This window comes from Carcharodon carcharias, chromosome 10 (assembly GCF_017639515.1).
Source record: "Carcharodon carcharias isolate sCarCar2 chromosome 10, sCarCar2.pri, whole genome shotgun sequence".
Taxonomy (NCBI): domain Eukaryota; kingdom Metazoa; phylum Chordata; class Chondrichthyes; order Lamniformes; family Lamnidae; genus Carcharodon; species Carcharodon carcharias.
In genome coordinates this window covers 44,736,158-44,763,365 of record NC_054476.1, presented here as the reverse complement: position 1 = coordinate 44,763,365, position 27,208 = coordinate 44,736,158, and the positions used below count along the sequence as shown (strand labels likewise).

The following is a 27,208-nucleotide window of genomic DNA, read 5'->3' as shown; positions in this document are numbered from 1 at the left end:
GCTGACCCATTAAATTAATGCTAGCAAGAGATAGCTAACTCATGAATAATTAGTATGATAGGACTGGCAAGGCCAGAATTGTGCACAACTTACATGGCATGGCTGTTTGTGGATGCAAAGAGTATCCATAAAAAAACCTCAAATGCAACAAGATTCTTTAGGTGAAGTTGGCTAAGCTTTGTTTCTTTGTAAAAAGAGAGAGGTGGGTAAGCTTGGCAATTATAAACCAATTAATCTAACAGCAAGGATAAGTTACATAATGAAATAGCTGAAGATTCTGAAAAGGAGGGAATAAATGCAAGTCATGATTCAGGACCAAGGGTACAGAGAAGAAGAGTGTTAGTGTAAATCAGTGACCAAGGTCTGATTCCCAATAAGTGTACTCAGTGTTTAATAATTGTGAATCTTCCGTTTCTTCACGAACAATGCCAGGGAAGATTGTAATATTTTAAAAATTCTGTATTTGTGTGCACATCTGGTCAACTTTTTCTATTGTAAACTTTTATGTTCACATTTACGATGGAAACTGGCCAGCAACTTGTCACACTAATTGCGCACTCATCAGTCTAAGCACAGCAGTGCCACTGTTAGCAGCTTGATGAGTTTACTTAGGCAATTTTTATTAAAATTGTGGACATGCGAAGTTATAATTAAATATAAATACAGGAACAGCATTCATGACTTTAAATTGAAGTCTGAATTACATCTGCATACCTTGGTCCAATTATCTTCCAACCCCACTTCCTTGACTTGATCTTGACTACCCCTCAAAAGCACCACAGCCTAAGCAGCATTTATTTACCTATATATTAAAATTTGTGTGAATATTTAAAGTTATTTCTGTGTGCCACTTCTATTAGGCAAATATCACTCCTCTGAGCCCCTGTGCAGTCCTTCCAGTATGTTTCCTCCCCTTCGGCTTCTGATACTGCTCTATTTTCTTCCAATAACTTCTAACCTTTTCTACCTTCCCCTTCAAGCTTTCTGCTCTCCTTTCACTTTTTATCCACCTGTCTCTCACTCTGCTCTACTCCCCCGATCCTACTATCCACTTTACCCAACACCACTGGAGCTTCCAGCATCACCATTCTCAGTCACCCCGGTCCATTTATCCTTTAGCTTCCATCTCCATCTGACACAAGAACTAAACTTAGTCTTAATTCTCTACATGCAACAGCGTGGACGATTAACTTATCTTTTTAAAATCTGTCAATTGCTGACCAGTGGCCTGAAATTTATAAGCTGCTAAACAGCACTTGGATTAACCTGACAGATACCTAGATTTGTCTGCTTCAAGCAGCAGCCTTAAGCACTGCCCTCATTAAGCTGTTGAACATCCAAATCATGTTCCAATCTGGAAATCTACCCTCAGTGATGTCATTCACCAGTCAAGGATGTGTTTGTAAATTCAAGGAGCATATAATCTTGTGGAACCAACAGAGTTCCCTTCCAGATCCATGTTGCCAAACTATAACTCAGTTTTATCAAATAAAGGATTTTCAATGTAGTATTAATTCTGGAGACAACTCTCAGATTACTGGTTTGAAAAGCAAAATGCATCTAATCTAGTCAGTACTATAATCAATCATTGTTAGCACTCTATTTGCTTTAACATTTCCATCTTTTCTTGAAGGTCATCAATTCTTCTCCGAGTAGAGTCCCACAAGCATCAGCTATCCTCCAGCACAACAATGTATGGCTGCTTACCCTGTTAGGCCATTCAACACTGGCCATACCACAGCTGAATCTGATATTGTCCTGATGTGAATCAAAAACACATATCTTTTATCAGTGGTCAATGGCCAGTAGTTAAGGACTGAAAACTGCCAACCTTTTTTCCTTCCCTAGCCAATAGCCAATTTTCCCAATTTTACTGCCCTCCTGTCTGAAATTAGCCAACTCAAAAAAACATAAGGCCGTTAACTTGAATTCATCTGAGTTGCTCAGTGCCATACTGGGCAGTGTATCTATCAATTCAGCACGTAAACACCTTGCTTTAAGAATCAATTTAAATCTCATGGATATTTAAGTTCTTGGGACTATATTTAAATGAGAGACTCGACTATCACCTGATAACCTGCCTTGCCAAGCATCTCACCCCAATAAACAACAAAATTCCAAATTTTGGGAATACATGAAGGGTTTATTGATTTTACAGTTGGTTTATGTCGATAGGTTACAAAATCTTTATAGAAAATAACCAATTATGGTATTTTTATCCCTGTTTTACTGAAACATAAGCTGTCTCAAATGCCCTGCCTCTGCTATGCTGCAAATGTAGCTACAAAGCACAAGATGATAGGTCAACAGATTAATGCTCCATTGGTTCTTCTGGTTTTTCACATGAAGCTGCATCATCAGCTGGAGGCGCCTGTAAGACATTTTCATTAGATTAGTAAAGTTACAAAAAAATGTGCAGTTTAACATGAATTTGTATCCTGGATGAGTAGAAAATTAGATTAAAATAAGACTACAATCTTTAAAAAAAAACCTCAGCTGGGCTTATAATTATGATGAAACAAATCTGTAATGATCAAATTTACCATTCAATTTCAAAATAAACAGGATCTCTTAAGGATCAAAGGGGGTCCAACTCAATAATAGTTCGTCAGAGACCGGAACTATCAAATTCCAATGGAAGATTCAAATATGATACCTGAAACAAACAGGTTGCTAACACGCAGGGTGCTATTAGAATTTGTCCAGGCAGACTGGCTCAACTGGTAGAACCAGAAGTAGATCATCTTACCTGCTTCAAGAAAATCATGGATGCCAATGTCATTAAAGACGAAGTGGTCCAAATTGGGTAAGAAACTGACAAGTTTTTTTAATGCTGGTAGGCTGAGAGATTTTACCCAATTAAACCCCAGCAATATTCCATGCATTCTTAGGGTCCCCAAAACTCTTGCCAACATGTGCCTAAGTTGTCTGAGCTTAGAAAACTGGCATATCTCCCTATGGAAAGAAATATCACTCCATATCAGGCAAAGAGAAACCACAAGTAGGCTTATCAGCAATTTGATTTATCATTTGAGATATGATGCGTGACAGGTTTCTGCAAGTGTCAGACAGCTAGCTGATCAAAAATAACAGTATGGAACACAGCAGTTTAAAATATAGTTGCAAGTAAACACTTGCATCTTACATCAAGAATATCCACATATACCTTTCTCTGGGGTCTTTCTTCCAAGCCTTCCAAAAATGGTGTAACATCGTTGTCATCATAAATGGTGAAATCGATGTCTTTACCCACAATTCCAATTGAGACATTCTGACAGGCAAAGGAAAATAAAATACCAATATCTAGAATAAAGTTGCACTGTAATCTGAACAATGAAAACATACAGGAACAGTTGTGATCCCCAGACTAAACTGAAGTTGCAGAATTTTACTCTACAATTTAGATATGTTAAATTAAATTAGCACGTATAAATATTTTAGTCACAAAACCCAATAACCCCTGTAGGGCTATGCCTTGTGTCTGGTACGATGATGATGTCAGGAGGAGTCAAAGACAAGGGAAGGCCCTTATACTCCACTGTTACCTCCGAGACAAGCACCAAGGAATACGCCATCTATGGGTACTCACGTGTGGAAAAGAGCAGGTCCTAGCATCACGCTCTCACCCAGTTGACTAAACAAAAAAAAAACCCTTAAATTAATCACTCAACCTGTGAGGTTTGCTGCCATGTATCTATCCTGTGTCAGGAAACCTCAGTCATGTATGTTTTCTCTTGCAGGAACAATCAGGATGGAAGAATGGATAATTTGATGATTGAATAATATATTAATTGCTCAGGCAACACGGAGAGATACTGAAGAGTCTAAAGTATATCTCTGTGATGGCCACATTAGGCCTTAAGTAAACCAATTGGGAAAATCTTTGAAGGGTAATGGGACTGCCACATTCATATATCAGGATGTATTGGCAGGGATGGTTGGACAGTAATAATCAAAATCAACCAGACTTCTCAGATGCAAGTGTGAACTGTGATACCAACATTACCATAGTAGCCACCACATTCAACGTAGGGGGGAAAGCAGTATGTATCCAATGCTCCTGAATATGCTGGTTATCATATCTTGCTGAAGAAAGGACTTGATGAAAAAGGGAATTATATTTCACGATGGCAACAGTGAGGAATACCAGTAACACAAGAGCAGAATGGAAGAAGTTATGTTGGACCAAATGGGTGGAAGGGAAAGGGAGGGATTTATTTGTATATTAAGGAAAGTAATACCTCATGTACTACCACTATTGCAATAACCTCAATGATGGTTGTGAATGGTATTAATTGGGCCACTTCAGATGACTTACATATAACAGCCAGACTGCCTGAGCTTGAAGGGAATAGAACTATGAATTAAAGCAAAATAACCTCCTGCAAAACCTTCACAGTTACACAGGGGAATAGAAATAGAACAGAGGAAATTCCTGGACCACCTAACGGATTAGGAACGATTCCCACTAGACAACAACTGTATTATGGGGTATATTATGAAGTGGTACCAGTGATGCTGAACCTTACCAGATTACATTTGCCTGCAATTTGTAAACACCAAACTGAACAACTGTATGAGAAATTATAGCAGTAAGTCTTAATGCAATTCTCTGAGAATTAGTATGGGGAAAGTAAGAATAATGAGAGGACTGTGGTACATGTCAGGAGGGAACGAGGTGTAACAGCTGATGCAGGCACTATTTTAATACAGGCACTTCAATAGTTAACAGTCTTGATAATGCCCAGCTACAAGTACAACTTAATGATCTTAAAATTAGGCTCATGGAAATATTAAAGCAAAATGTTACAACTGAAACAGATGGGTTAAGGGAGAATCAGATAGTAACCATCCAAAGGCAGGAAGTAGTTAGAAAGTTGGAAAAGATGTCACAAATAATTAATCAGGAAAACAGAGAAGATAAAAATGCACCTGCTGAGGCAGCACAGAATGACGTATGTGTGACATATGGATGTTGATTGTTTGAGCAGGCACTGGAAAACTTGCAGCAGTTGGGGAAGTTCCCAAGTGGATAGATGATGATTATTTGAGAGCCTTGAGTTCCTATGATCAGAAACTGCACCCATACCAGTTATCAACTGGCCACGGAAGCTTACCTCGTTCCCATAAAGTGTGGGAAGACACAAACTAAGATTTTGGGAATTATGTTAAGGATGCCTGCAGTACCCAAAGAGCATGTACCCCTGGATTTGTACAGATTGAAAAATATAGGGATGAATAAAAACAAGGGGTATTTTATGAAATACCTACACACAGAAAATGATACAGTAGAGATAAAGGAGGAAATTTTGACCACTAGTATAGAGGGGTGTTATCAGGCAGGAGAAGGTATAGTAATATGTCAATTCCACCTTGATCCAAACGGCACAGGGTCATGTGGGTTTAATGGTACAGTACTTATTCATTGCTCATTGGAAGTTATCCCTGATAACCAGCTTAGAAATGGCACCAATTGTTTAACTACTCAGGAGGCAGAGTTTAAGTACAATGGGTAAACCATTTGCGCCATTAACAACCCAACACTTTCTGTATGCACCCCCAATAAAGTGTGCAAATTGGTCCTATAGTCATTACTCCAAAACATTACCATGGAACTGTTAATACTATTGCAAATAGTCCGCTCTCAGAATCAGAACTGCAGTGTTAATGTGTCACGATTTGGTTACAATGTATCTTTATTACCCTAGCATTATACTGAATTGACAGTTTTAAAACATCACAAAGGCATTATTATGAGTTGGAACAGAAATCTCCGGATCTGGTAAAGGAAATTGATGACATTTGTGTACCTCCATGTGGAATTATTGACATAAACATTGAAGTTCCACCATGGATCAGGATAATTTCACATATATTGGTCATCAGTCAGTTGATTATAGTTGTGTATATATTAATATTACAATGTCACTTTAAAAGTATGATTGCCAAAGCTAAACTGCATAAACAAGTAAAAGTTTTGCAAAGAGAAGGGGAAAAGGTAAATTTTATTTAATTCTAAGTGTAAAGATTTGCTTACTAATCACTCAAACAATCGGCAGGACAGTTGAAGAAAGTGAAGATAATATCTCCCCTTCCACAAGAGAAAGGATGTTAAAGGGAGGACTGTAGGAGGCCATTGACCACAGGACAATTTAGCTGTCCTCAGCAAACTGCAGAAGGAACTTTGACACCAGAACAAAAGGGCATTGCTGAACCATTTAGCATTATTAAACTTCGATATTTGTACTTTCTCAGCCATTGCTGTGCCCTACTATGAAAAATAATCAATTCTATCAAAGTACAATGGCCAGGACATAAGTTGCCGAAGTGGAACGAATTAGATCACAGTAAGTTGTGGCCACAATGGACGAGGTGACCCACCAATGATTAGATCACTGTGGTCACTCAAAATCATGTCTACATGAAGAAGAGAACCCTGCAGCAAAGAAGGTTATAAAAACCTGTCAGCTTTAAGCCAAAGGAAGAGAAAGACAAGAGACAGAGAAACGAGAGAAGAAAGGAAGAAGAATACAGTTGATCAGAACACAGACACAGGAAGAGGACTTTGGCTGGTCACCGGCTGCACAGAACCCACTACTGTCGGAAGACCAATTGGGCAGGTGATAGTGAGCATACCTGAACACTAAATTTTGTCCATTGTAGCTTTTCTCAATAAAGAACATTGAGAACTGATTTGCAACCAGATTCTGATGTTAGTGTCTCAACTTGTGATTCTAGTGTCTAAGAATGAAAAAGGGGGAATTGAACGGCCACACATCAGGGACGTGTAATCCAGGACGGACACAGGAATTCTCCCCACTTCCCCCCAAAAACAGGTGTAGTGATTGCAATATGTGATTAACTCGCAGCAGGCAACTGTGTGCTGCCAGGTAATCTAAATGACTGTTAAGTGTGCTGTTGAGTGGATGCACACTTGAGCAGGGGGCATGAAAATCGTTGGGAGTTTAACACAAATTAAAGCCAGGCTGCATCTCTTAACAGGGAGGGTCAATGTGGCTGTAGTAGGTGATAGAAGATATTCTAAAATTGATTTTGATTGAGGAAAATAGATGGTGCAGCATTGCAGAAAGGGGGCTCCGAGGCTTTCTTATGCTGCACTGGACGTTTCAGTCGAGAGGAAGAGAGATGTCATTGATCCACATGGAGCCAGGGGGCCTTCCAGACAAATTTTGCAAAGACAGTAGGACCAGATAGCTGTAAGTCAATGTCAGGAGTCCAGCCCCAAGGACTTGGGTGCCGCCAGAGGTTCAATGACATCACAAGAGTGGTCATGGTCAAATGCCACATCCCATTAACTGTGCCATTAGCCTCACGTGCTGTTCAATGCATTGTTCCAACCCATATCCAATCACTTAACTACCAACATTCATCAATCATAATTTCATACCTAACCTTCATAGCTGCATCTCACCCTCACCCACTTAGCTATGTTGCAAATGTTACACCAGAACATCTCATGGCTTGCACGCTGCAAGATATTCAATTATGACAGCCACATCATCCAAAGGTTGTACTACACTCACTGTGTCTCTCCCACTTCAATCTCTCTCTTGCAACATAAGGAGACACAACCCAGAGACAGCAGCACCTAACTGGCAGGGGACAGGCACTGCTGCATGCCCTTATCCCAAAGGAGAGATAGGACTCAGCTTCATTAGAACGGCCACAGCCGACAGCAGGGCTGAAACCATCAAGATGACAATCTGCTCATACCCAGTCCCCCTCACAATCTCTTCCAATTCAAAAGCAACAGATGGTGTAATCATGCACCTCTTGCTTCTTACCCCTCAACCCTAGCTTTGTGACTCGGGGGAACTGCATGAGGTGGAAGAGCAGGAAGACAATGATGAAGGAGGAATACTGTTACTCATTCTCACACACAGCGACCTGGCACTCTGTCTACCTGAGGCTAACTTAGCGTTGGGATTTGCACTTTGAGACACCAGGCATGAGTGGCCTGTAGCTGACAAGGGTAAAAGGGTGCCAACTCAATGGAGGGCGAAATGGCACAAATTCTCCTGCTGCAAATTCAGAAGAGGGCTTTTTTATTCTTTCAAGGGATGTGGACCTCACTGGCAAGGCCAGCATGTTACCCATCCCTAATTGCCGAAGTGGCTTGCCACATCATTTCAGACAGCTGTTAAAAGTCAATCACATTGATGGGCCTGGAGTCACATTTAGTGCAGTCTATGAAAGGATGGCAGATTTCCTTCCCAAAAGGACATTAGTGAACCAGATAATGGTTTCATGGTCACCATTACTAAGACTAGCTTTTCAATTCCAGATGATTAAACTGATGTGGTGGGATTTGAACACTTGACCCCACAGCATTAGCCTGGGCCTCTGGATTACTAGTCCAGTGACATGACCACTACGCCATCATCTCCACCTTGATGGGGTAGCCTAAAGAGGGCATCTGATAGTATGCACAAGGAAATGCTTGGTGCATTGGCAGGGGGACAGGCCTGCCAAAAAGCCTGCAGCCAACATCAAGGAGCATGAAGGGGTCCAGCTCCAACACGGCACAGGGCTTTGCAGGGAGTTCGGAGCCCATCCTTTCAAGTGTGCAAGTGATGGCTAACTCCATTAGCACACTTGCAGACTCAACCATGATATATTATCTGATAGCCAATGTCTCAGCTTCAAATGCAGCATAAGCAGAAGCCATCCAGTGTCTGAGTGCTCCATTGGAAGTCATGCAAAATCACCTTGTTGCCACACAGGCTCAGACTGCTGTCATCTGAATTATGGATACCAATGTTCAGAGGGATTTGCACAGTCCATCAATCTGACCTCCAGCCTAATACAGGATTGCTGAAGCAATGCCCTGGGGGATTAGCATTGACGCCATGAAGCATGAAACAGCTGCCTTCTTTCACAATGACAGCATTTATCTCCTACCACTGCCCCTGGTGTTGCCCATCAGCCAAACAGACAATCCAGACTGATGCTACCCATGGAAAGATGGTACAGTCCAAAGCCAGGCCTTCTCTGGCCAGAGGCACTCAAGGTCATCCTGCAATGCCATCTGGAGTCTCCCCCACTGAAAGTCAGCAGCCTTCCACCAGTCATGCTGCAGCCACTGGTGTAGAACTGTGTGGGAGCACTAGAACAGGTCAAGGCAGAAAACAGACACAAAAGAAACACAAAATGATCATCACTTGATATTTGTATGAAAAATGGCATAATTTGATTTATAAATTTTTTTTTGGAAAATTCAATTTTTGGTCGCTTTTCTTTTTACATTCTAGCCAAATAGAAACTGTAATGGCCAGTAACAGAGGTAAGGTGCAGGAGTGCTGAATGGGGAAATTGGGGTTGCGCTTACATTTACTGGTATTGCAGTTGGACAGCTAGACAGAATGGGGCTATATATGTTAGTTGTCTCCTCCCTTCCTCCTCTGCTGGCCACCATAAAGCTACTGGCAATAGCTGTGCAGCAGACTGTCACAAATCTTGACACGCAATCTGCTGAGTTCCTCCAGAGCAGTCAGGCAGTGGAAATATTGTTTAAACACTCCAATAGTCTGCTCTCACATTTCATGTCATGTGATATATGCTTCACCACTGTTTTTATACGGTATACTGGTTTGTTTTACTTTGGACTCACTGTCCTATTGCATTAACCAGAGATTTCAGTGGAGCACAAGTCAAAGTCCCTCACGTACTTATGTGAAATAGCATGGCACTGTACAGCACTTCATTGTAACAACAGAAAAGAATACCTTTGTGGTAAGATCTTGGTCAGCAGGAAGTGTTTCCCTCAATGCACGCAGACCATGTTTGACCAATTCGTTCAAATTACCTGGTGAGGAAGAGGCAGTGGGATCGGGGCCGGGGAATGGGAAGGGGGGGAAAAGAGAAAGAGGGAAAGGATAGAAATATAATGAGTAAAAATTTGAAACTTTTGAGAAACACCGCTCGATTTGTCACACTTACAATCCTGGAACTCATCCATGTTTCTCTCCAGGTAAGTTCGAGCAGACTGTGAACGGGCACCAATTGACATGGCTTTACAGTCAAAGTAGTTAGCCGACGGGCAAGTCTGGAAAATGTGAGGGCCAATATCCTTAGGATGAAAGGAAAAGTTGTTTAATCTGACAGGTTGACATAGAAGGACCATTCTAAAACATTGTGGTCTAAATTTTCAAATATATAAAATGTACAGTGTAAATCAGGCCTCACTCTGGACAGGAATTAATCTAACTTTTGTCTTCTGAAACTAAGAGAGAACTTACATCGTAACCAGCAATAAGCAATCCCACACCATATGGCCTCCTTCCATAACGCTGTGTTGGAATTTGAGTTTCTAGATAAAAGTGGTTAAAGAATCATCATACTTCTCAACCAAACTCAAAATTGGACACAAATTTGAATGTTAGTTAATCTACTTTGCATAAAAAACAATGGTTTACAGCAAGTCAGGAACAAAGTTTTAAACTCAAAATTTGCTGAAATATTTTAAGTTGGTCTTAGCTATGCATAAAAAAAAAAGTTTGAACTTATTTAATTGATAGAAAAGCTGTGTTTTTTTCTTTAAAGGATACTGCTTCCAATCAGGCTCACGAGACGCGATACTGGCAGTGGCCTGTCAAACACAAATCTTGAGTCCAAACACTCCTGACGCATGAAGTTGCTGTCAAGAAAAGCAGGGGGTGAAGGCATTACAAATCATGAGCATGGAACGTAAATGCAGCAAGTAGTAATAATGCACTTAGAAAAGATACTGATCACGAACAGTCATATGTATCTACCTAAGTCACAGAAATGTAATGTGATCAGACATCATGTGTTACTATAGTAGTTTATTTCTCCCTGCGCCCCCACCACCAGTCTTCTGCTCTCCCCCCCATTATCAATTTCACTGTGATGCATCTCCGTACTTTCTCTCCTACCCATAGCAAAAATAGGGGCAGATTATTAAAAAAAGGCAAGTACACAGCAGTTGACATTAGGTCAACTGTTCATTTCAAATCCAAGATTGATAAGACTTCTGTTAACCAAAGATATTGAGAGATATTGAATAAAGGCGAGCACATGGAGTTCAGCCACAGATCAGCCATGATCCCATTAAATGGAAACAGGCTTGAAGGTGAGATGATCTACTCCTATTCCTAATTTAAGACTTCTTTCCTGAAACATGATCAGATTTTACTCTTCCAAATGCTAGCCAACCTGTTGTTCTTATAATATATCAATGTTACTACTTTGACGAGGTGGTGCAGGTCAAAGAGGATGAAAACTCCTGAAGTATATTATGAACAAAAAGAAGATAGTTTATCTTAAGACAGCATGGTAACAATATTCTTTGATGGAAAACTACAACATAACACCAGGGTGGAAAGGGAATGGAATAATACGACATCAAAAGGGAGAAGTAAATGTTTGGAACACTATATGAATCCACTATTCAGAGCTCACCTTCAAGGATAAATTTCATTGACTGCCCCATTTCAGAAGGCATAATCTTACTTCTAGACACATTTGCTCTCAATAGTGTGCCTCTATAATAAATTAATTGCAACTAAACAAATTAGTAACTGACTGGCTAACTGCACAGATACTCACCACAACAGCCTAGCATCAGCTGTGAGACCAGCAATGGAGATGCCAATATGATTGTCAACATGAAGGACTTTTTTTTGATGAGCAGCCAATGCTGACTGAGCTCTCTACAAAACAAATGGTTCAGAAGATTAATACAATAAAAGCTTATGCTGAATTACAACGGTTTGAAGGGTGGAGGAAAGAAGGAAGGGAAGGATGAAAAAAAAGGAGTGGGGATAAGCAGGGAGAGTACATGGAGGAAAAGGCAGATGCATGGAAAGTCTCAATCTTGCAAATGAATAAACCCATGAGGTTTTGGTACTTGGTGTGGTGGTGGAAAAAGAGCTTTTGGATGCACTTCTTGGGGGAGAAAAGGTGTCTTGTCCCTCCTTATCAGGAGCCAAGAGGGTGATAAATACTTAGAGACGCAGGGCAAGGCTAAAATACTAAATGAATATTTTGTGTTGGTATTTAGTAAGGAAGAGAATGCAGACAAAGTATCAGTAAAAGCAGAGATGGTAGAGGTAATGGATAGGGTGAAAATTGATAAACAGGATGTATTGGAAAGACTGGCGATGCTTAGGAGTGGATAAATCGCCCAGTCCAGATGGCTCGAATTCCAGGGTGTTAAAAAGTTGAGGTGGGGATAGCAAAGGGCTTGCTATAATCTTCTAATTTTCGCTGGATACAAGATGTCTGAAAACTGGACAGTGGAAAATGTTACACCTTTATTCCAGAAAGGTTGCAAGTACAATGCCAGTAACTGGAGGCCAGTCAGGAAATATTAGTTGGGGGGGGGGGGGGGGTGTCATGTCTTAGAGACAATAATCAAGGGAAAAAAAACAACAGGCACCTGGAGAGATTTAAATTAATTCGGGAGAGCCAGCACGATTTAAAGAAGGTAGAACGTTTTTGATAAATCAAACTTTTTGATGAATTCACAGAAAAAATTGATGAAGGGAATGCAACATATTGCCAGTGTCAGCTGTGGCTCAGTTGGTAGCACTCTCACCTCTGAGCCTGAACTTCATAGACAACAGGGTCAGAGGTTGGGCCCTTAATCTGTATTATTAAGTTTTTAATCTTGTTTCAGTCTCTTTAGGTAAGGAGAGTAATTGTCCACCTGAGCTTTAGTTATGGATTTCTTTCCAATGGCATCTCCTGGAAAAGTGTCCTTATTAAAACACTACCTTCATTAAACATAACCACTTGAATCAGGCTGAAGGTTGCTCACAATAAATGAACTACAATCCAAGAATAGAGAGAAAGAGGAAAGGGACAGAGATAAAACTGGCAATTGAAGGATTAAAATAAGCATTTTGTACTTAATTTAACAGGATTTTTATTCATTCACAGAATGTGGGCTTCACTGGCTGGGCCAGCCTTTATTGTCCATCCATAGTTGCCCTTCAGAAGGTGGTGGTGAGCTGCCTTCTTGAATCGCTGCAGAACCTGTGATGTAGGTACACTCACAGTGCTGTTAGGCAACTGCCGGCTTGGTAACAAAGGTTTAGTACAGGAGTTGCTTTATTCAAACTTGCATATATAGCTTGATTATTTTTACCATAATCAAGCTACGTATGCATGCTTTAGTAAAACAGATCATGTAAAAGTAGGGAAAATCCCAAGATATTCCATAAGTATATCAATGGGAAGAGGGTAACCAGGGAAAGGGTAGGGCCCACAAGGGACCAAGGGGTCAATATTTGGGTGGAGCCAGAGGACATCGGTAGAATATTGAACGAATACTTCACATCCGTCTTCACCCAAGGGAATGAGGATGAAGGTATCGAACTCGGGGAGAGAGACTGTGAGGTTCCTGAGCAAATTGATATAGGGAGTGACAAGGTATTGGAGATGTTGGCAGGCTTAAAAGTGGACAAATCTCCAGGCCTGGATAATTTGTGTCCCAGACTGCTGAGGAGATTGCAGGGGCTCTGACCCAAATTTTTAATTCCTCTCTGGCCACGGGGGAGGGGCCAGAGGCCTGGAGAACAGCTAATGCGGTTCCGCTATTTCAGAAGGGTTGTAGAGATAAGCCAGGGAACGACAGGCCAGTGGGTCTCAAGTCAGTGGTAGGGAAACTATTGGAGAAAATTCTGAAGGAGAGAATCTATCTCCACTTGGAGAGGCAAGGTTTGATCAGGGATAGTCAGCATGGCTTTGTCAGAGGGAGGTCATGCCTAACAAATTTGATTGAATTTTTTGAGGAGGTGACCAGGTGTGTAGATGAGGGTAGTGCAGTTGATGTAGTTTATATGGATTTCAGCAAAGCCTTTGACAAGGTCCCACATGGGAGACTTATAAAGAAGACAAATGCACATGGGATACAGGGTAATTTGATGAGGTGGATTCAAAATTGGCTTAGTTGTAGGAAACAGAGGGTGATGACAGAAGGATGCTTTAGTGACTGGAAGCCAGTGTCCAGTGGCCACAGCTAGAGTACTATGTGCAGTTCTGGTCGCCACATTATAGGAAGGATGTGATTGCACTGGAAGGGGTGCATTGGAGATTCACCAGAATGTTGCCTGGGATGAAACATTTAAGTTATGAAGAGAGGTTGGATAGACTTGGGTTGTTTTGATTGGAGCAGAGAAGACTGAGGGGGTGACCTGATCGAGGTGTACAAGATTATGAGAAGCATGGACAGGATGGATAGGGGGCAGCTGTTCCTATGAAGGGTGAGTCACAAGGGGCATAAGTTCAAGGTGAAGGGCAGGTGGTTTAGGGGGGATGTGAGGAAAAACTTTTTTACCCAGAGGGTGGTGACGGTCTGGAATGCACTGCCTGGGAGGGTGGCGGAGGTGGGTTGCCTCACATCCTTTAAAAACATTCAAGGCTATGGGCCAAGTGCTGGTAAGTGGGATTAGGTAGGTAGATCAGGTGTTTCTCACGTGGCGGTGCAGGCTTGAAGGGCCGAAGGGCCTCTTCTGCACTGTGGGATTCTGTGATGTGTTGAACCCTTAATATATGACATAGTACATGATATGGTGTCATTAGGCTGAGGTGAAGTAAGGTAAGAGGAGGCTTGTACAGATCATAAACATCAGCATAGGCCAATCGAGCTGACTGGTCTGTTTCTGCTGTTGTGAATATTTTGTATTTCAACAATCCTTCTAAGGTTAACAAATGTTCTCACTTTTCTATTTTAGTTAGTTCTTATTCATGTGGCAATCAAAAATTCACCACGATCTTACATACAAATAGTGTTTTCTCATTTCTGATGTTTGGCACCAATACAACTTCCTATCAAAGGTAGAGTGTTTACAGGAAGTAAACAATTGGCTGGACAGTACAAGTTGTTGTCTACACCTTCACGCTTGCAGAAAGGTACTTTGTTTAATACTTCTGTTTATCCACATTTTTACCTTTAAAGCTACCAGAACGGCATGGGTTTTTGACTTGAGCCCTACAGTGGCTGAACCCTGTTTCACTGCCTCCATTGCATATTCAATCTGATGTATACGTCCCTGTAAGAGCAAAATAATTTTTGAAAATTAAGGTAACGAGTGTACACATTATTTCAAAACAACTTTCCTCCCAACTAAGGAATTAAATAATTTTAATTTGGAACATTTCAAGCTAAAATTATAAAGCATGTTACCAGAAACGAGTTTTTACCTTGCAAACCCCTGCTTATCTCCTGGAACTCCATGTTTGATATTTGTCAATCTGGTTTCTGCCCAATCACAGCATAATCGACCTTCAAGTTACAAATGACATTCTCTGGTGCTGTAACTTAGTGCACTATCCTTCTTTATACCTCTCGACCACCCTGCAGCTTTTGATAAAATCAACCATACCATCCTCCTCCAGCACTTCTCCACTGTTGTCCAACTGACTGGGAGTGCTCTTGCATGGTTCCAGTATTAACCTTCCTGTTGTAGCCACACAATGGTTTTCTTCTTGCCCTTGCATAGTGGCCCTGAGTCCATCAAGGATTTATCCTTGGTTCACTCTTATTTCTCATCTTTACACTAAAGGTGATATCTAAATACAGATCGCCAGCTCAGGAGACCCAGCTCTACCTCACCATCTGCCTCAACCCCTCCCCAGCTTCTGTGTTGTCACACTGCATGCCTGACATCCATTCTTGGATGTACTACACTTCCCACATTAAACATTGGGAAGACAGAAATTTCAGCCCATGCCATAAGCTCTGCACATCCAATGTAGCAGGCTGAACCAAACTGTTCACAACCTCGGTATCCTATTTGATCCCAAATTGAGCTGGAAACACCAATGACCTTTAGATCACAAAAACTGTTCACTTCCGTCTCCATAACATCACCCATTGCCGGCCGTACCTTGGCCCATGTGCTGCGCAAACCCTCTCAATGCTTTTGTTACTTTAAATAAAACTATTCCAATCCTCTCTTGGCTAGCCTTACATCTTCCACTCTCTATAAACTTGCCTGAGCTGTTCTGCTGCTTATATCTCAATCCATACTAAGTTCCATCCATCCATCACCTTTGCTCAGTGCATTCCATTGGCTCCCATCTACCAATGTTTCAATTCTCACACCCGTGTTCCAGTGCTTGCGTGTCTTCGCCTCTCCAATATCCTCTAACCCCGTACCCAGTGTTTCTTCTAAGCTATGCAGCTGCACAGCAAGCCAAAAGTTCCCATGCAGGCCATGCACAAGTTGACCCCTTTAAGTTACTGCATGCAGCTGTGAACAAATTGCTGCACAATCAAAAAGAATTATAGGGTACATTGCCAACAACCCTCCAAGAACTTTGCGTTCTTCCAACTCTGGCGTTTTTGTACCCCCCACCTCTCTTTGATCCATTACTGGTGTTTGTCCCTTCAGTCATCCAAATCTTAAGTTGTGGAACCTTTATCCTGTCTCTCCTTCTGAAAATCTACCTCTTCAACCAAGCTTCGAGTCACCCATCCTAACATTTATTGGCTGAGTGTCAATTTTTGCTACGCTGTAAAACCATTTGGGACATTTGCCTAAAGGGGCTATATATAATGCAAATCATTGTACCAGCAATTTGTTCCATTCACAATGATAAGTTTTATAACTTCCTAAGTTTAACACCTCACATTGGCTGAACATAGAAAAAATGTTTTCACTCATGAGGAGCTCAAAATTAGAGATCATAGGAGTAAGTTCGTCACTAATAAACACAACAGTGAATTGAGGAGAAACATTTTTACTCAAACAGTGGTCACAATGTGCTACCATGAGGTGCAGCTGAGGTAAATTGTGTAGATGCATTTAAGGGAAAGCTAGATAAGCACAAGAAATGAATAGAAATTATGCTTACTAGGTTAAATGAAGAAAGGGAGGTGGCATGTGAGGAGCATAAATGGTGGAACAGACCAGTTGAGCCAAATGGCCTATTTTTGTGTTGTAGGCTCAGTGGAACTATTTACATGGCACTAAAAAGTTCAACAAACACCATAATATTTCTACCGCATCATAATCACCAATTCATTATTTAAAATTACAGTTCAATAAAAAAATTTCTTGCCTTAAATACAATGCCAATTATCAACCATATTTAATTATATAACCTTGCTAATTATGCTACAATTGCTGTTCAGTGATAATGCCATCAAGCATCAATTGTATAGCACCATTAGCATCATGCTGAAGAACCAAAAGTGAAATTAAAGAATTACCCTTCAAAGTACAAAATAATGAATGCCTGTGAGTAAATTGAAGTCAGTTGCATCTACGGTTACAACACAATCTGAATTTCTTGCAAAACTTCAATGAAATAGAATGTAAAACAAAGGGAAACTTTCTTTACCTGCGGGCTCCAAACTGTGACATCATTGTCATATTGATTACGGAACTGCATGAAGAAACAAATATCAAATTTATATACATTTAATGAACACAAATATAGATCTTCAAAAGAACACAATGATCAAGTTATTACAGAGCACAACGAAGTATCATATTGTAGATATGTACCAGCATTCTTGCAAGATGCTGAAACACATTTCTTTTCTACGTTTCACAATGATCAACTAATAATCCCAGCACCAAGCTTCAATATGCACCAGGCAGGGACAGAACAATTGGTCCAGTTCAAACCTTATTTTCTGTGGTTTAGAAGAACAAGTAGTGATCTCATTGATACATACAATATTCTGAAGGGGCCTCACAGGGTAGACACTGAAGTTGTTTCTCAGCTGGGGAATATCAACAGTGGGACACAATCACAGGATAAGGGGTCAATTATTTAGGACAGAGATGAGAAATTTTTTCACAATAAGTTGTGAATATTTGGAACTGTTTACCCCAGAGGGTTGTAGTGCTCTATCATTGAGTATATTCAAGATGGAGATCATCATTTTTAATCTCTCAGGGAATCAAGGGATATGGGGATCAGGGGCTAAGAGGAACTGAGGTAGAAAATCAGCCATGGTCATACAGAATTGAGGAGCAGGCTTGAGGGGCGGTCTTATTACTTTGTTCTTATGGGTTCTCTTTAGCCCAGTAACATCATTATAAAATATTAATACGTATGAAAATACACAGTTTCCAAGAATAACTATGTAATCTGAACACTAATGATCTTAAAAGAGAATGGCTCATTTTACTTGCCCGACAGAATACAAAGCAATCCAGACTATGACTGGATTAACACCAATTTGCAGCAGCAGTGCTAAAGGGTTTTATTTTAGCTGTAACGTACATGCAAAACTAGGACCTAACCAGACTCCTGATCAAAGCAGACAAAGGTCCAATGGATTATTTTACTCCACTTGCTTCAGTCAGTTTGGGTTCAAACTCCAAATTACATTACATGACTACACCTACTTTCCAAAAAAATCATTTGCGCCAACACCACAGCAGCATAAAACACATCTAAGTACATAAATAATTCAGACCTGTGATGTAAAATATTAGCAACTCTTGTTGGGGTAAAACACTGACCCAGATTTCACATTAGGATCAATGAGGCCAACAACGCTCACCAGTAATTTGGGGTCAAATGGTCAGCAACTTCTGGAGACTGCATATGTGGTTAAGCACAGAAGTTTAGAAGTTTCTGTCTGGTTTGCCGTGCTCTTCCACAAGCTTCCACCGGTACCTTGTCAAGAGACTCAGCACTAAAATTCACACAAGGGCATGAGGCTGCTGTACTTACCCACCAGTTATCCAGTAAACGTGCCAGAAAAATTTGGAGCCAGTGGATTCAGGTATAAGTGAAATTATAATAGTGTGACGAGTCTTAATGATTGGCAAATAACCTCTCTGACACTGAAAACAGAACTTAATTATTGAGAGTTAAATAGAAATTCTGTGTTATTTTTTATTTCTATCACGTCTCTCAATCCAACTTTCTTTCACTTTCTGTACATGATTTTGCAATGAATTAAATATTCTGATTTTTATTTCCTGGTTTAGACTGCATGTCTCAGTGAGGATTCTTCAATCCAATTGATTAAAGAAACCTGATGTTGCTTGTCCAGTTCATACATGTTATAGATCCCTTATAGATGGTATTGAGCTGGAAATGATCAAGGAAGCCCAAACTGCTGCATAAAAGCCTGCAAAGGGTCTGGGGGCAACAAGTGGCGAACACCATTCCTTCAACTCCAACCACTAAATTTGGGCCATTAAGTCTTAGGAGTGCAGTTACTCAATTAGAGTACAGGGAGAAGAATGAGTTGGGGAAGAATTAATATGACCATTAGCACATGCTCAAATCCAAAGTTATTCACGTCAATGTTTCTTCTTGCATATTCAAATTTCTGAAAGTATTGGATAAAATATGTTCAATAAAACTATAAATTTTCATATGAGAAACTTTCTCTGACAAACATACACTGGCATTCAGTCATCTCAACTAAAGGAGGAAAAATAATTTATCGTGGAGGGTATAGCGCCAGTCTCTAATGCAGGAGTTTATTTCCACAATAATGCTACCTATGTTTGGTATGAAGATGATAATGGCCATTGAAGGAGGGTTCGCATTACAGCCAGTCAGACTGTTAATCATCCTGTAAATCCATCTATTACTTTGAACTAAAGCTAGAATTGAAGATACAGAAAAAAAGACTAAATGCCTTGCACTCTGAATGTCAGATTTAGACTATGTTTTTCAAGAAATTTAAACCAAAATATCAACTAAGCAACCTTGCATAAGCTGGATATTTTTTGGGCAGAAAAGTCAATAGTTTCATGATTTAAAAAGTGGCATTTACTTTCAAATTATTTTGGTTCTTCTTTGGGTCATTTGACACCAAAGCCAACACTGAATGATGGGTAACCCACCTATACATAGGAGGCAAGCAAGAGTAGTACAGGTTGACTTTGGAAGAAATGAAATGGATCCACATGACAGATCAAAGATTCACCATTTGGAGAAGATTTGGTAGCCACTAATGAACCAAGTCAGGTGGAATGTTACACATGAGCATCACTGCTAAAACCTTTACAAATCTCACATATCTAAAGAATCAAAATACTTGAAGGTATTTACAGATTTCATTTGATCCCATACTTACAGTACATAATGTAAAAACACAAATCTTACCAATATGTCTTTAAAATATGGAGAAGTTATTAAATCAACAAACATTCCTGTTCATTTTTAAACCATCTACGAAGTGCACTTGTGTGGACAGCAATGTCAGCCATGATACCCAATGGCTCTAAAATCTGGCCAAGCTTACTGCCTGACTTCAACAAAAAGATCATATTGTATGGAAAACCAGAGGCCATGATTTCCTCATGATAGCTCAGGAATTTGGTGATGGTGGGGGTGGAGAGGTGGAACAATGCAAAGACATGAGAAGAGGAAAATAAAGAGGAATCTTGGGTGCAAAGTTTATTTTTATTGAACTATATCAGAAAGTAAAAAATGTTCATATTTATAGCATTTAGAAATATTTTTGTTTTAAAATATTGAGTATTTGTCTTTTCTCACCTTCAGGGTTCAGGAGGGGCGGGGTGGCGGGGGGTGCGAGGAGGGAGAGAGAAAGTAAGGTGGCATATTCCATTCTTGTTTCTGGTCACCACGTATGATACCTTATGAAAGGCACAAAATGTCTTCTGCATCTCTTCCAAAACCAGTCTCAAAGAGATGTACAAGAGTGCTCCAAAGCAACTATCCCTGCTGAGGGAAAATCTTGCCTTCAATTGCCATTATTGCACAGCAACAAAACTGAGAACGAGAATTCATAATGTAAAGAACATATCTCATTATTTGTTGGACTGTTGTAAAGAACATATCTTTTTATTTTCTGTTGGACCGGGAATTAAAATTACAATGGCTGCAGGTTGAAAGATGTGTCCACTGGAACAGGATGAGAGATATATACAATGTTGCAATCCTGGAACAGAATGTGCCGTGAAAGACAGGATGGTGCTGGAAAGGAGTCCTAGACCAAGGGACCTGCCTGGCAATGTTTTAATTGGCTCCTGACTAGCTGACCAGGTTTTGCATGAGAGGAGTGCAGCTGAGTAGCTCTGAGCCTAAAAGGAACAAGACCTAAAACCGCTTTCTCTTGTGTGTGGAAGATTCCAGTAATTCCACATTAATAGCTAGCTGGTTTTTCTCATCATATCTCTGTAACCTGCTCTTTCCTTCAAAACCCCTGTCAAAAGCCAAATGGGAAAATCACTGTTAGAGACATTGAAAGGCAAATGCTCAACCAGTGAACCAAATACCGAAAGTGCTGGAAGACCACCTCATGACATCAACAAGAACTGAAGGGAATTTGGAAGACATCAATTAAAATCAACCCCTCAAATCCTATACTCCGGAATTGGTGCTATTGAACTGTTTGATCCCATCCTTAAAATCCATGTTTTTGTGTGTGTGTGCGTATAGGGATTTAAGAAGGAGGTAGAGTTTAAGTTATACTGCGAGATATTAGCAATTCATATTTCTTTCTTTTGCCACTGGTTAACAACAGTTTGTTCAATAAAGTTACCTACTTATTAAGTTTACAAACCTGGTGCTTGCATTCTGTTAACCTAAGTTAAATAGTTAGGTAGAATTGGGGCAATCTGGTGGTTTAATCAAACCTTTTCACATTTGTCGCAGCTCAGGGAGCAGTGGGGCTTGATATTACAACGCACTATCCCCAATGAGTTGTGAAAGTAAGCCGCGTCAATCCACAGCACAATATAATTAGGTTTCATCATCCTGTTTGTTCCTTATTTAAAATTTCATTGTCAGCATTGTAATTTTGAAATAAAGTTTTTTTTTTTAGCACCTTCAACAGAACAGGAGTTCCAAAAACGCTTCACAGGAACGTAATAAAGGAACATGTGACCCTGAGTTGCATAAAGCAATATTAAGGCAGATGGCCAAAAGCTTGATCAAAGAGGTATGTTTTAAGAAGGGTCTTATAGGAGAAAAGTGAGGTAGAGTGTCTTAGGGCAATTCCAGAGCTTAGCGCCTAGGCATTTAATGGCACAGCAACCAATGGTGGAGCGGTTAACATCAAGGATGTTTAAGATGCTGAAATTAGATGAGTGCAGATATCTCGGAGAATTGTAGGATCCAGAGATTACAGGGATAGGGAGAGGCATGACCATGGAGGGATTTGAAAACAAGCATGCAAATTTCAAAAATTGAGGTTTTGCTTAACTTTGGTTGGGGGGGATGGGGGGAAGCCAATGTACGTCAGGCGGTCTTGAAGTGAACAGAGATAAACAGAGAGTTCTGTTGAAGGGTCATGAGGACTCGAAACGTCAACTCTTTTCTTCTCTGCCGATGCTGCCAGACCTGCTGAGTTTTTCCAGGTAATTCTGTTTTTGTTTTGAACTGAACAGGACCTGGCGCAAATAAGGATACCAACAGCAGAGCTTTAGATGATCTCATTACCTCCTTAAGGTTCCAAATTTTGTTTCATAACGCTCTTCTGAACCACCTTGGAACATGATACCATATAAATACAAAATGCTGTTGTCTAGACAAATCCTTTGGCACAATTTCAATTGGAAGGAGTATTCTCTACATGTTCTGACCAATTTCTCCCACTGAACCAGCACCTCCCAAAAATAGATAAACCTGCCAGTTGCTCTCACTCTGAACTGGAAAATTGTCAACTTTGCTTCCAGCTTCTACTTTTTCTTCGCCTTCACATGATCCATCTTCTGACCATCTCTTCCTCAACTTCTCCATCTCCTTTTCTGGGGACAGCACACCAACCAACATCCACCATAAGTTCATGAGCTCTCACAACTAACTTGACTACACTTCCTCCCACTCTTCTTTCTACAAGAACTCTATTTCATTCTCCTAGTTTCTCAGTGTCCGTCGGAACTGGTCTGGCGATGCCACCTTCCTCGCCAACGCTTCCGCTATTTTGTCCTTTGTCCTCAACCATGTATTTCGCTCCACTCTAGTTGACTGGGTCCTTGACCGTGTATAATTCCACTTCTCGCATTTATGCTCCCACTCTTTCCCAGAACCATAATATATTCCTTGTCCTAAGCTTCCAACCCACCAGATTCAACAGATCATCCTCCACCATTTATATCAACTCCAGCATGCCAATATGAAACAGATATTTCCTTCCTCTCCTCCCCTGTCAACATTATAAAAGGGCCATTCCTTCCTAAATCCTCATCATGCCCAACACCACCACCTCTTCTGGTGAAAGTGAAGAAAATGCTACACCTTTCCCCCTTTATCTTCTCTATTCCCACCATCCAGGACCCCAAACAGTCCTTCCAGATGAAACAGAGATTTACTATGAATTCTTTCAATTTAATGTACTGTGTTCATTGCTCACAATGTGGCCTCCTCTATATTAGAGACACCAAATGCAAACTGGGTGACTGGTGGTTTGTGGAACATTCCCATTCAGTTCGTGTGTGATCCTGAGTTTCTGGTCACGTCGTTTTAATTCTGCACCTCAGTTCCACTTTAACCTTGACCTCCTAAGCTGTTCCAATGAAGCTCAAATAAGCTCGAACAACAACACCTGGCCAGTTGATCAGGCATTTTACAGCCTTCGAGACTTAGCACTGGGTTCAACCATTTTACATAACCTCTACCCATCTTTTTTTGTGGTGGCAGCTGTTGGTAATTATCTTGCTGTTGCTAATTATCTTGCTGTTCTCATTTGTACCTCCTCTATACACATCTTTTGTTTCTTTACTTGTCCCGTTACCATCATCCCTTTTGTCATTTAATCCAATTGTTCTCAAACATTTTTGATTGAAGGATACTTTATCAAATGGATTCTCAATCGAGGACCTGCCATCTGAATTAAAACACTATGTAATACTTTTTGTAAAAAAAAAGTGCTTTTTTTGAAGAAAACAGGTGTTTATTGTCATGCTGCACTCAGTGCTCCACTCCTAGATGGGACAGCTCTGTTCCGGCCTTACATTTGCACATTATTTCACAGACCTCCTGGAAAGTCTCTAGGCGGAGAACCACAACTTTAATCTCTCCTGCCATCACACCTTTTCCCTTCAGTTTCTTCCGCCATCCTTCATCCCCTTTTCCTGCTTAAAATCTGTTACTTCCCTGACTTTTCCCATTTCTGATGAAACTTTAAATCTTTCTCTCTCCAGGGGAAAGATCCATCACAGCACACTAAGGGGCTGGAAACCGATAAGTTTGGAAAGAAGCTGATCCGCTTTGGGCTTTATGTAATGTCAAATTTGAACTGTTATGTACCTTGATTAATTTTATGAATAAAGTATAATTTTGACAACAACATTTCTCCTTCCACAACGCATTGCCATTTATCTCACTGAGGGATATTAGGCACAAATAACCACCACATCACTTCACAAACAACAGTCGTTATACTTCAAAAGTAATTAATTAGTTGTCAAGCAGCGAGGATGTAATGAAGCACTATGTAACTGCAACTTCTACGATATATTGTCCGAAAAGAATCTAATGTGCCAATCCACTGAAACAGAACAAGTGCTCCCAAATTAAGGGCAAATGAACAAAGCTGTAACCATATCTCCGTACATTCCTTCAAGAATCAACAGCTGCCCCCCACTCTCCCGACCCCCGATAATTCTTGGCTTCTCCAAAACGAATTTACATCCACTTCCTTGATCCAAAAATGCTGTAGCATATTCACCCAGTTTGTCAGAAAACCTGTGTTGAGATATTATTTGCACACACAAAATAAATTATTATAAATACATGGAAATCATACTAATTGTTTAAATTATAAATTGAGTAAAACACCCTGGGCATTATCCATGTCCGGGGCCGTGTGTTAACCAACGCCGAGGCCCCAGAGGCCGATCCGACAGCTTCCAAACACGACTACCGATTATCAAAAGCCAAGGTGGCCCCTTGCCATCCCTTGTCCCCGGTGTGGAGTAAGCGGCCGCTCACCGTCAGCGGTCAGAAAGCGGCAATGGGGCGAGGCCGGCCCGGGAGGCCTGAGGCAGCGCCTCAGCTCCATTTCCAGCAACATGACTCGGCACAAAAGCTGCGGCCCCGAGGAGGAAAAACAAGCGCAAGAAAAAAACACCAGCCGGCCGAACCGCACCATGAATTACTAACAGCGCCATGAGCGTGAACTGGCTATGCCAGCAACTTGGGACAAACACACTGGCGGCTCCCTACCATTTTGCTGCTTGCGCGCCGTTCCCTTCCAGCAGTGATCGATAGTGCCTCGGATCGATGGATCACCCCTGGGCGCCAGCCAGGGGAAAAACAAAGACTATCGAATCATCGAGCGGAGTAGACGTCACCATTTCAGAAGTGACATGCAGCAAGATTGGGACTGAAGCAGAGGATGTTTGGCTGAACACAGTGGCAAAGAAAATTTGTTGCGATTGGGAATTCGGTGTAGAGGGGAAAGGATAAATCAAGTACCTTAAAACAAAAGGCAACAGTAAATAAATAAATTAGAATAATTAATTAGCTCTAAGGGGAGAAAATCAAAATTAAGTTATACCAGCATTAAAAAGCTATGAACTGAAAAGATATGAACATATAAATGTAAAGCTCATAAATAGTTGATAATAGAAGTAAGGGGACGTTGAGCTAAAATATCTATAACTTAAGTAGATAGATGTTTAATTAAAATTATGGGATAACTGAGACCCAGTGCCTGAAACTGCTGTACTGCATGGGAACTTAAGGACGCTTCACGTATCTTGGATAAGATGTGCTGGATGTGCCTCCAGTGCTCAAACACAAGCACCGCGCTCCTGAACTTGCAGAGCGCCTGGAATCATGGTAGGGCTTTCAGGGAGCTAAGAACTTCCTTGAGTGCACGTCCCAGGAGCTGGCCTAGCCACAGCTTGGAACAGTTCAAGAAGACTGTAAGTGGATGTACGTCTTACAGGACAGGAAGCAACAGGACTCTGGGAGTATTGGTAAAGGTGAGGACATCTCAGGTGACGACAGTCCAAAGCACAACCACAGCATCATGAGGCAAATGACTGCACAAGACCACAGCAAAGTGTCAAATTGGATTGGCCACAAGGGGTTTGATACTCAGTAGGATAGACTGGCATCTTAGTAACTGCCCATGTGAATCCTGCATTGTATGCTGTCTCCTTCCCTGGTGTCAGGGTAAAGGCCAACACTGAGAGGGTGCAGAACATTTTGAGGGTAGGGAAGAGGAATAGACAGAAAACATGATCCATGTGGGAACTAATGGTATGGGAAGGGAAAGAGTTAAGTTTCTGCAGGCAGAGTTCCAGGAGCTTTGGAGGACCTCATAAGCAGTAATCTTTGTTTACTGCCAGTGCCACATGCTAGTGGAAATCAGAACAGTAGGATAAGACAGATTAATTTCTGGCTGAGAGAAATGGCACAGGACTGAGGACTACAAATTCCTAAGGCATTGGGACCAATTGTAGGGCAAGGTGGACTTGTTCAAGTTGGATGAGCTGAACCTCAACAGAACTGGAATCATTGTCCTTGGAGAATGGTTAAATGCATGCTTTGGGAAGCATTTAAAATAATTTGGCAAGGAAATGGGCACAATTTTCCAGCTGAGGCCAAACCAGTGTTCTATGCAAGGTTAATATAACTTCCTTGTTTTTGTACTCTATGCCCCTATTAATAAAGCCTAAGATGCTGTATGCTTTATTAAATGCTCTCTCAACTTGTCAATGACTTGTGCACGTATAAACCCAGGTCCCTCTGCTCCTGCACCCCCTTTAGAGTTGTGCCCTTTATTTTATTTTGTCCTTCAATGTTCTTCAAAGCAAGATGAATCATTTCACTCTTCTCTGCATTAAATTTCATCTGTCACTTGTCTACCCATTCCATCTAGCTGTCTATGTCCTTTTGAAGTTCTACACTATCCTCCCCACAGTTCACAAGCCTTCCAAGTTTTGTATCATCTGCAAATTTTGAAATTGTGCCCTTTGCACCAAGGTCTAGATCGCTAATATATGTCAGGAGAAGCAGGGGTCCTAACGCCAACAACTGGGGAGCTCCACTTTAAATCTTCCTCCAGTCCAAAAAACATCCATCAACTACTACTCTCTGTTTCCTGTCACTTAGCCAATTTTGTATCCATGTTGCTACTGTCGCTTTTATTCCATGAGTTCTAACTTTGCTCACAAGTTTGTTTTGCATCACTTTATCAGATGCCTTTTGGAAGTCCGTGTACACCTCATCAACAACATTACCCTCATCAACCCTTTCTGACCTAATCAACAAACTCCAGCAAGTTAGATAAACATGATTTGTCCTTAACAAATCTGTG

At 40.9% G+C, this 27,208-nt stretch overlaps 1 protein-coding gene across 2 annotated transcripts; it reads right to left on the bottom strand.

The window, feature by feature from the left end:
* Nucleotides 1–2,122: 2,122 nt before the first annotated feature.
* Nucleotides 2,123–25,214, bottom strand: psma1 (proteasome 20S subunit alpha 1). Of its 2 annotated transcripts, none has more exons than XM_041196832.1 (10): nt 25,105–25,214; nt 17,335–17,379; nt 14,937–15,038; nt 11,590–11,693; nt 10,569–10,657; nt 10,260–10,330; nt 9,961–10,090; nt 9,747–9,826; nt 3,167–3,271; nt 2,123–2,371 (listed from the first exon to the last, which is right to left on the bottom strand). In XM_041196832.1, exons 1-10 carry the CDS (start codon nt 25,105–25,107, stop codon nt 2,312–2,314), a joined length of 789 nt encoding a protein of 262 aa, XP_041052766.1. In that variant the 5' UTR covers nt 25,108–25,214; the 3' UTR covers nt 2,123–2,311. The 2 variants fall into 2 exon arrangements, with proteins under 2 accessions (XP_041052766.1, XP_041052765.1); XM_041196831.1 differs by lacking the exon at nt 25,105–25,214 and adding an exon at nt 24,718–24,741.
* Nucleotides 25,215–27,208: the final 1,994 nt, after the last annotated feature.

Excerpts from the sequence above, each read along its gene's own strand:
- psma1 (XM_041196831.1), bottom strand. Across the intron at positions 15,039-17,334 it reads TCACAGTTTGGAGCCCGCAG|GGACGTATACATCAGATTGA; the intron begins GTAAAGAAAGTT and ends TTGCTCTTACAG. Across the intron at positions 9,827-9,960 it reads CATGGATGAGTTCCAGGATT|GTAATTTGAACGAATTGGTC; the intron begins GTAAGTGTGACA and ends CTTCCTCACCAG.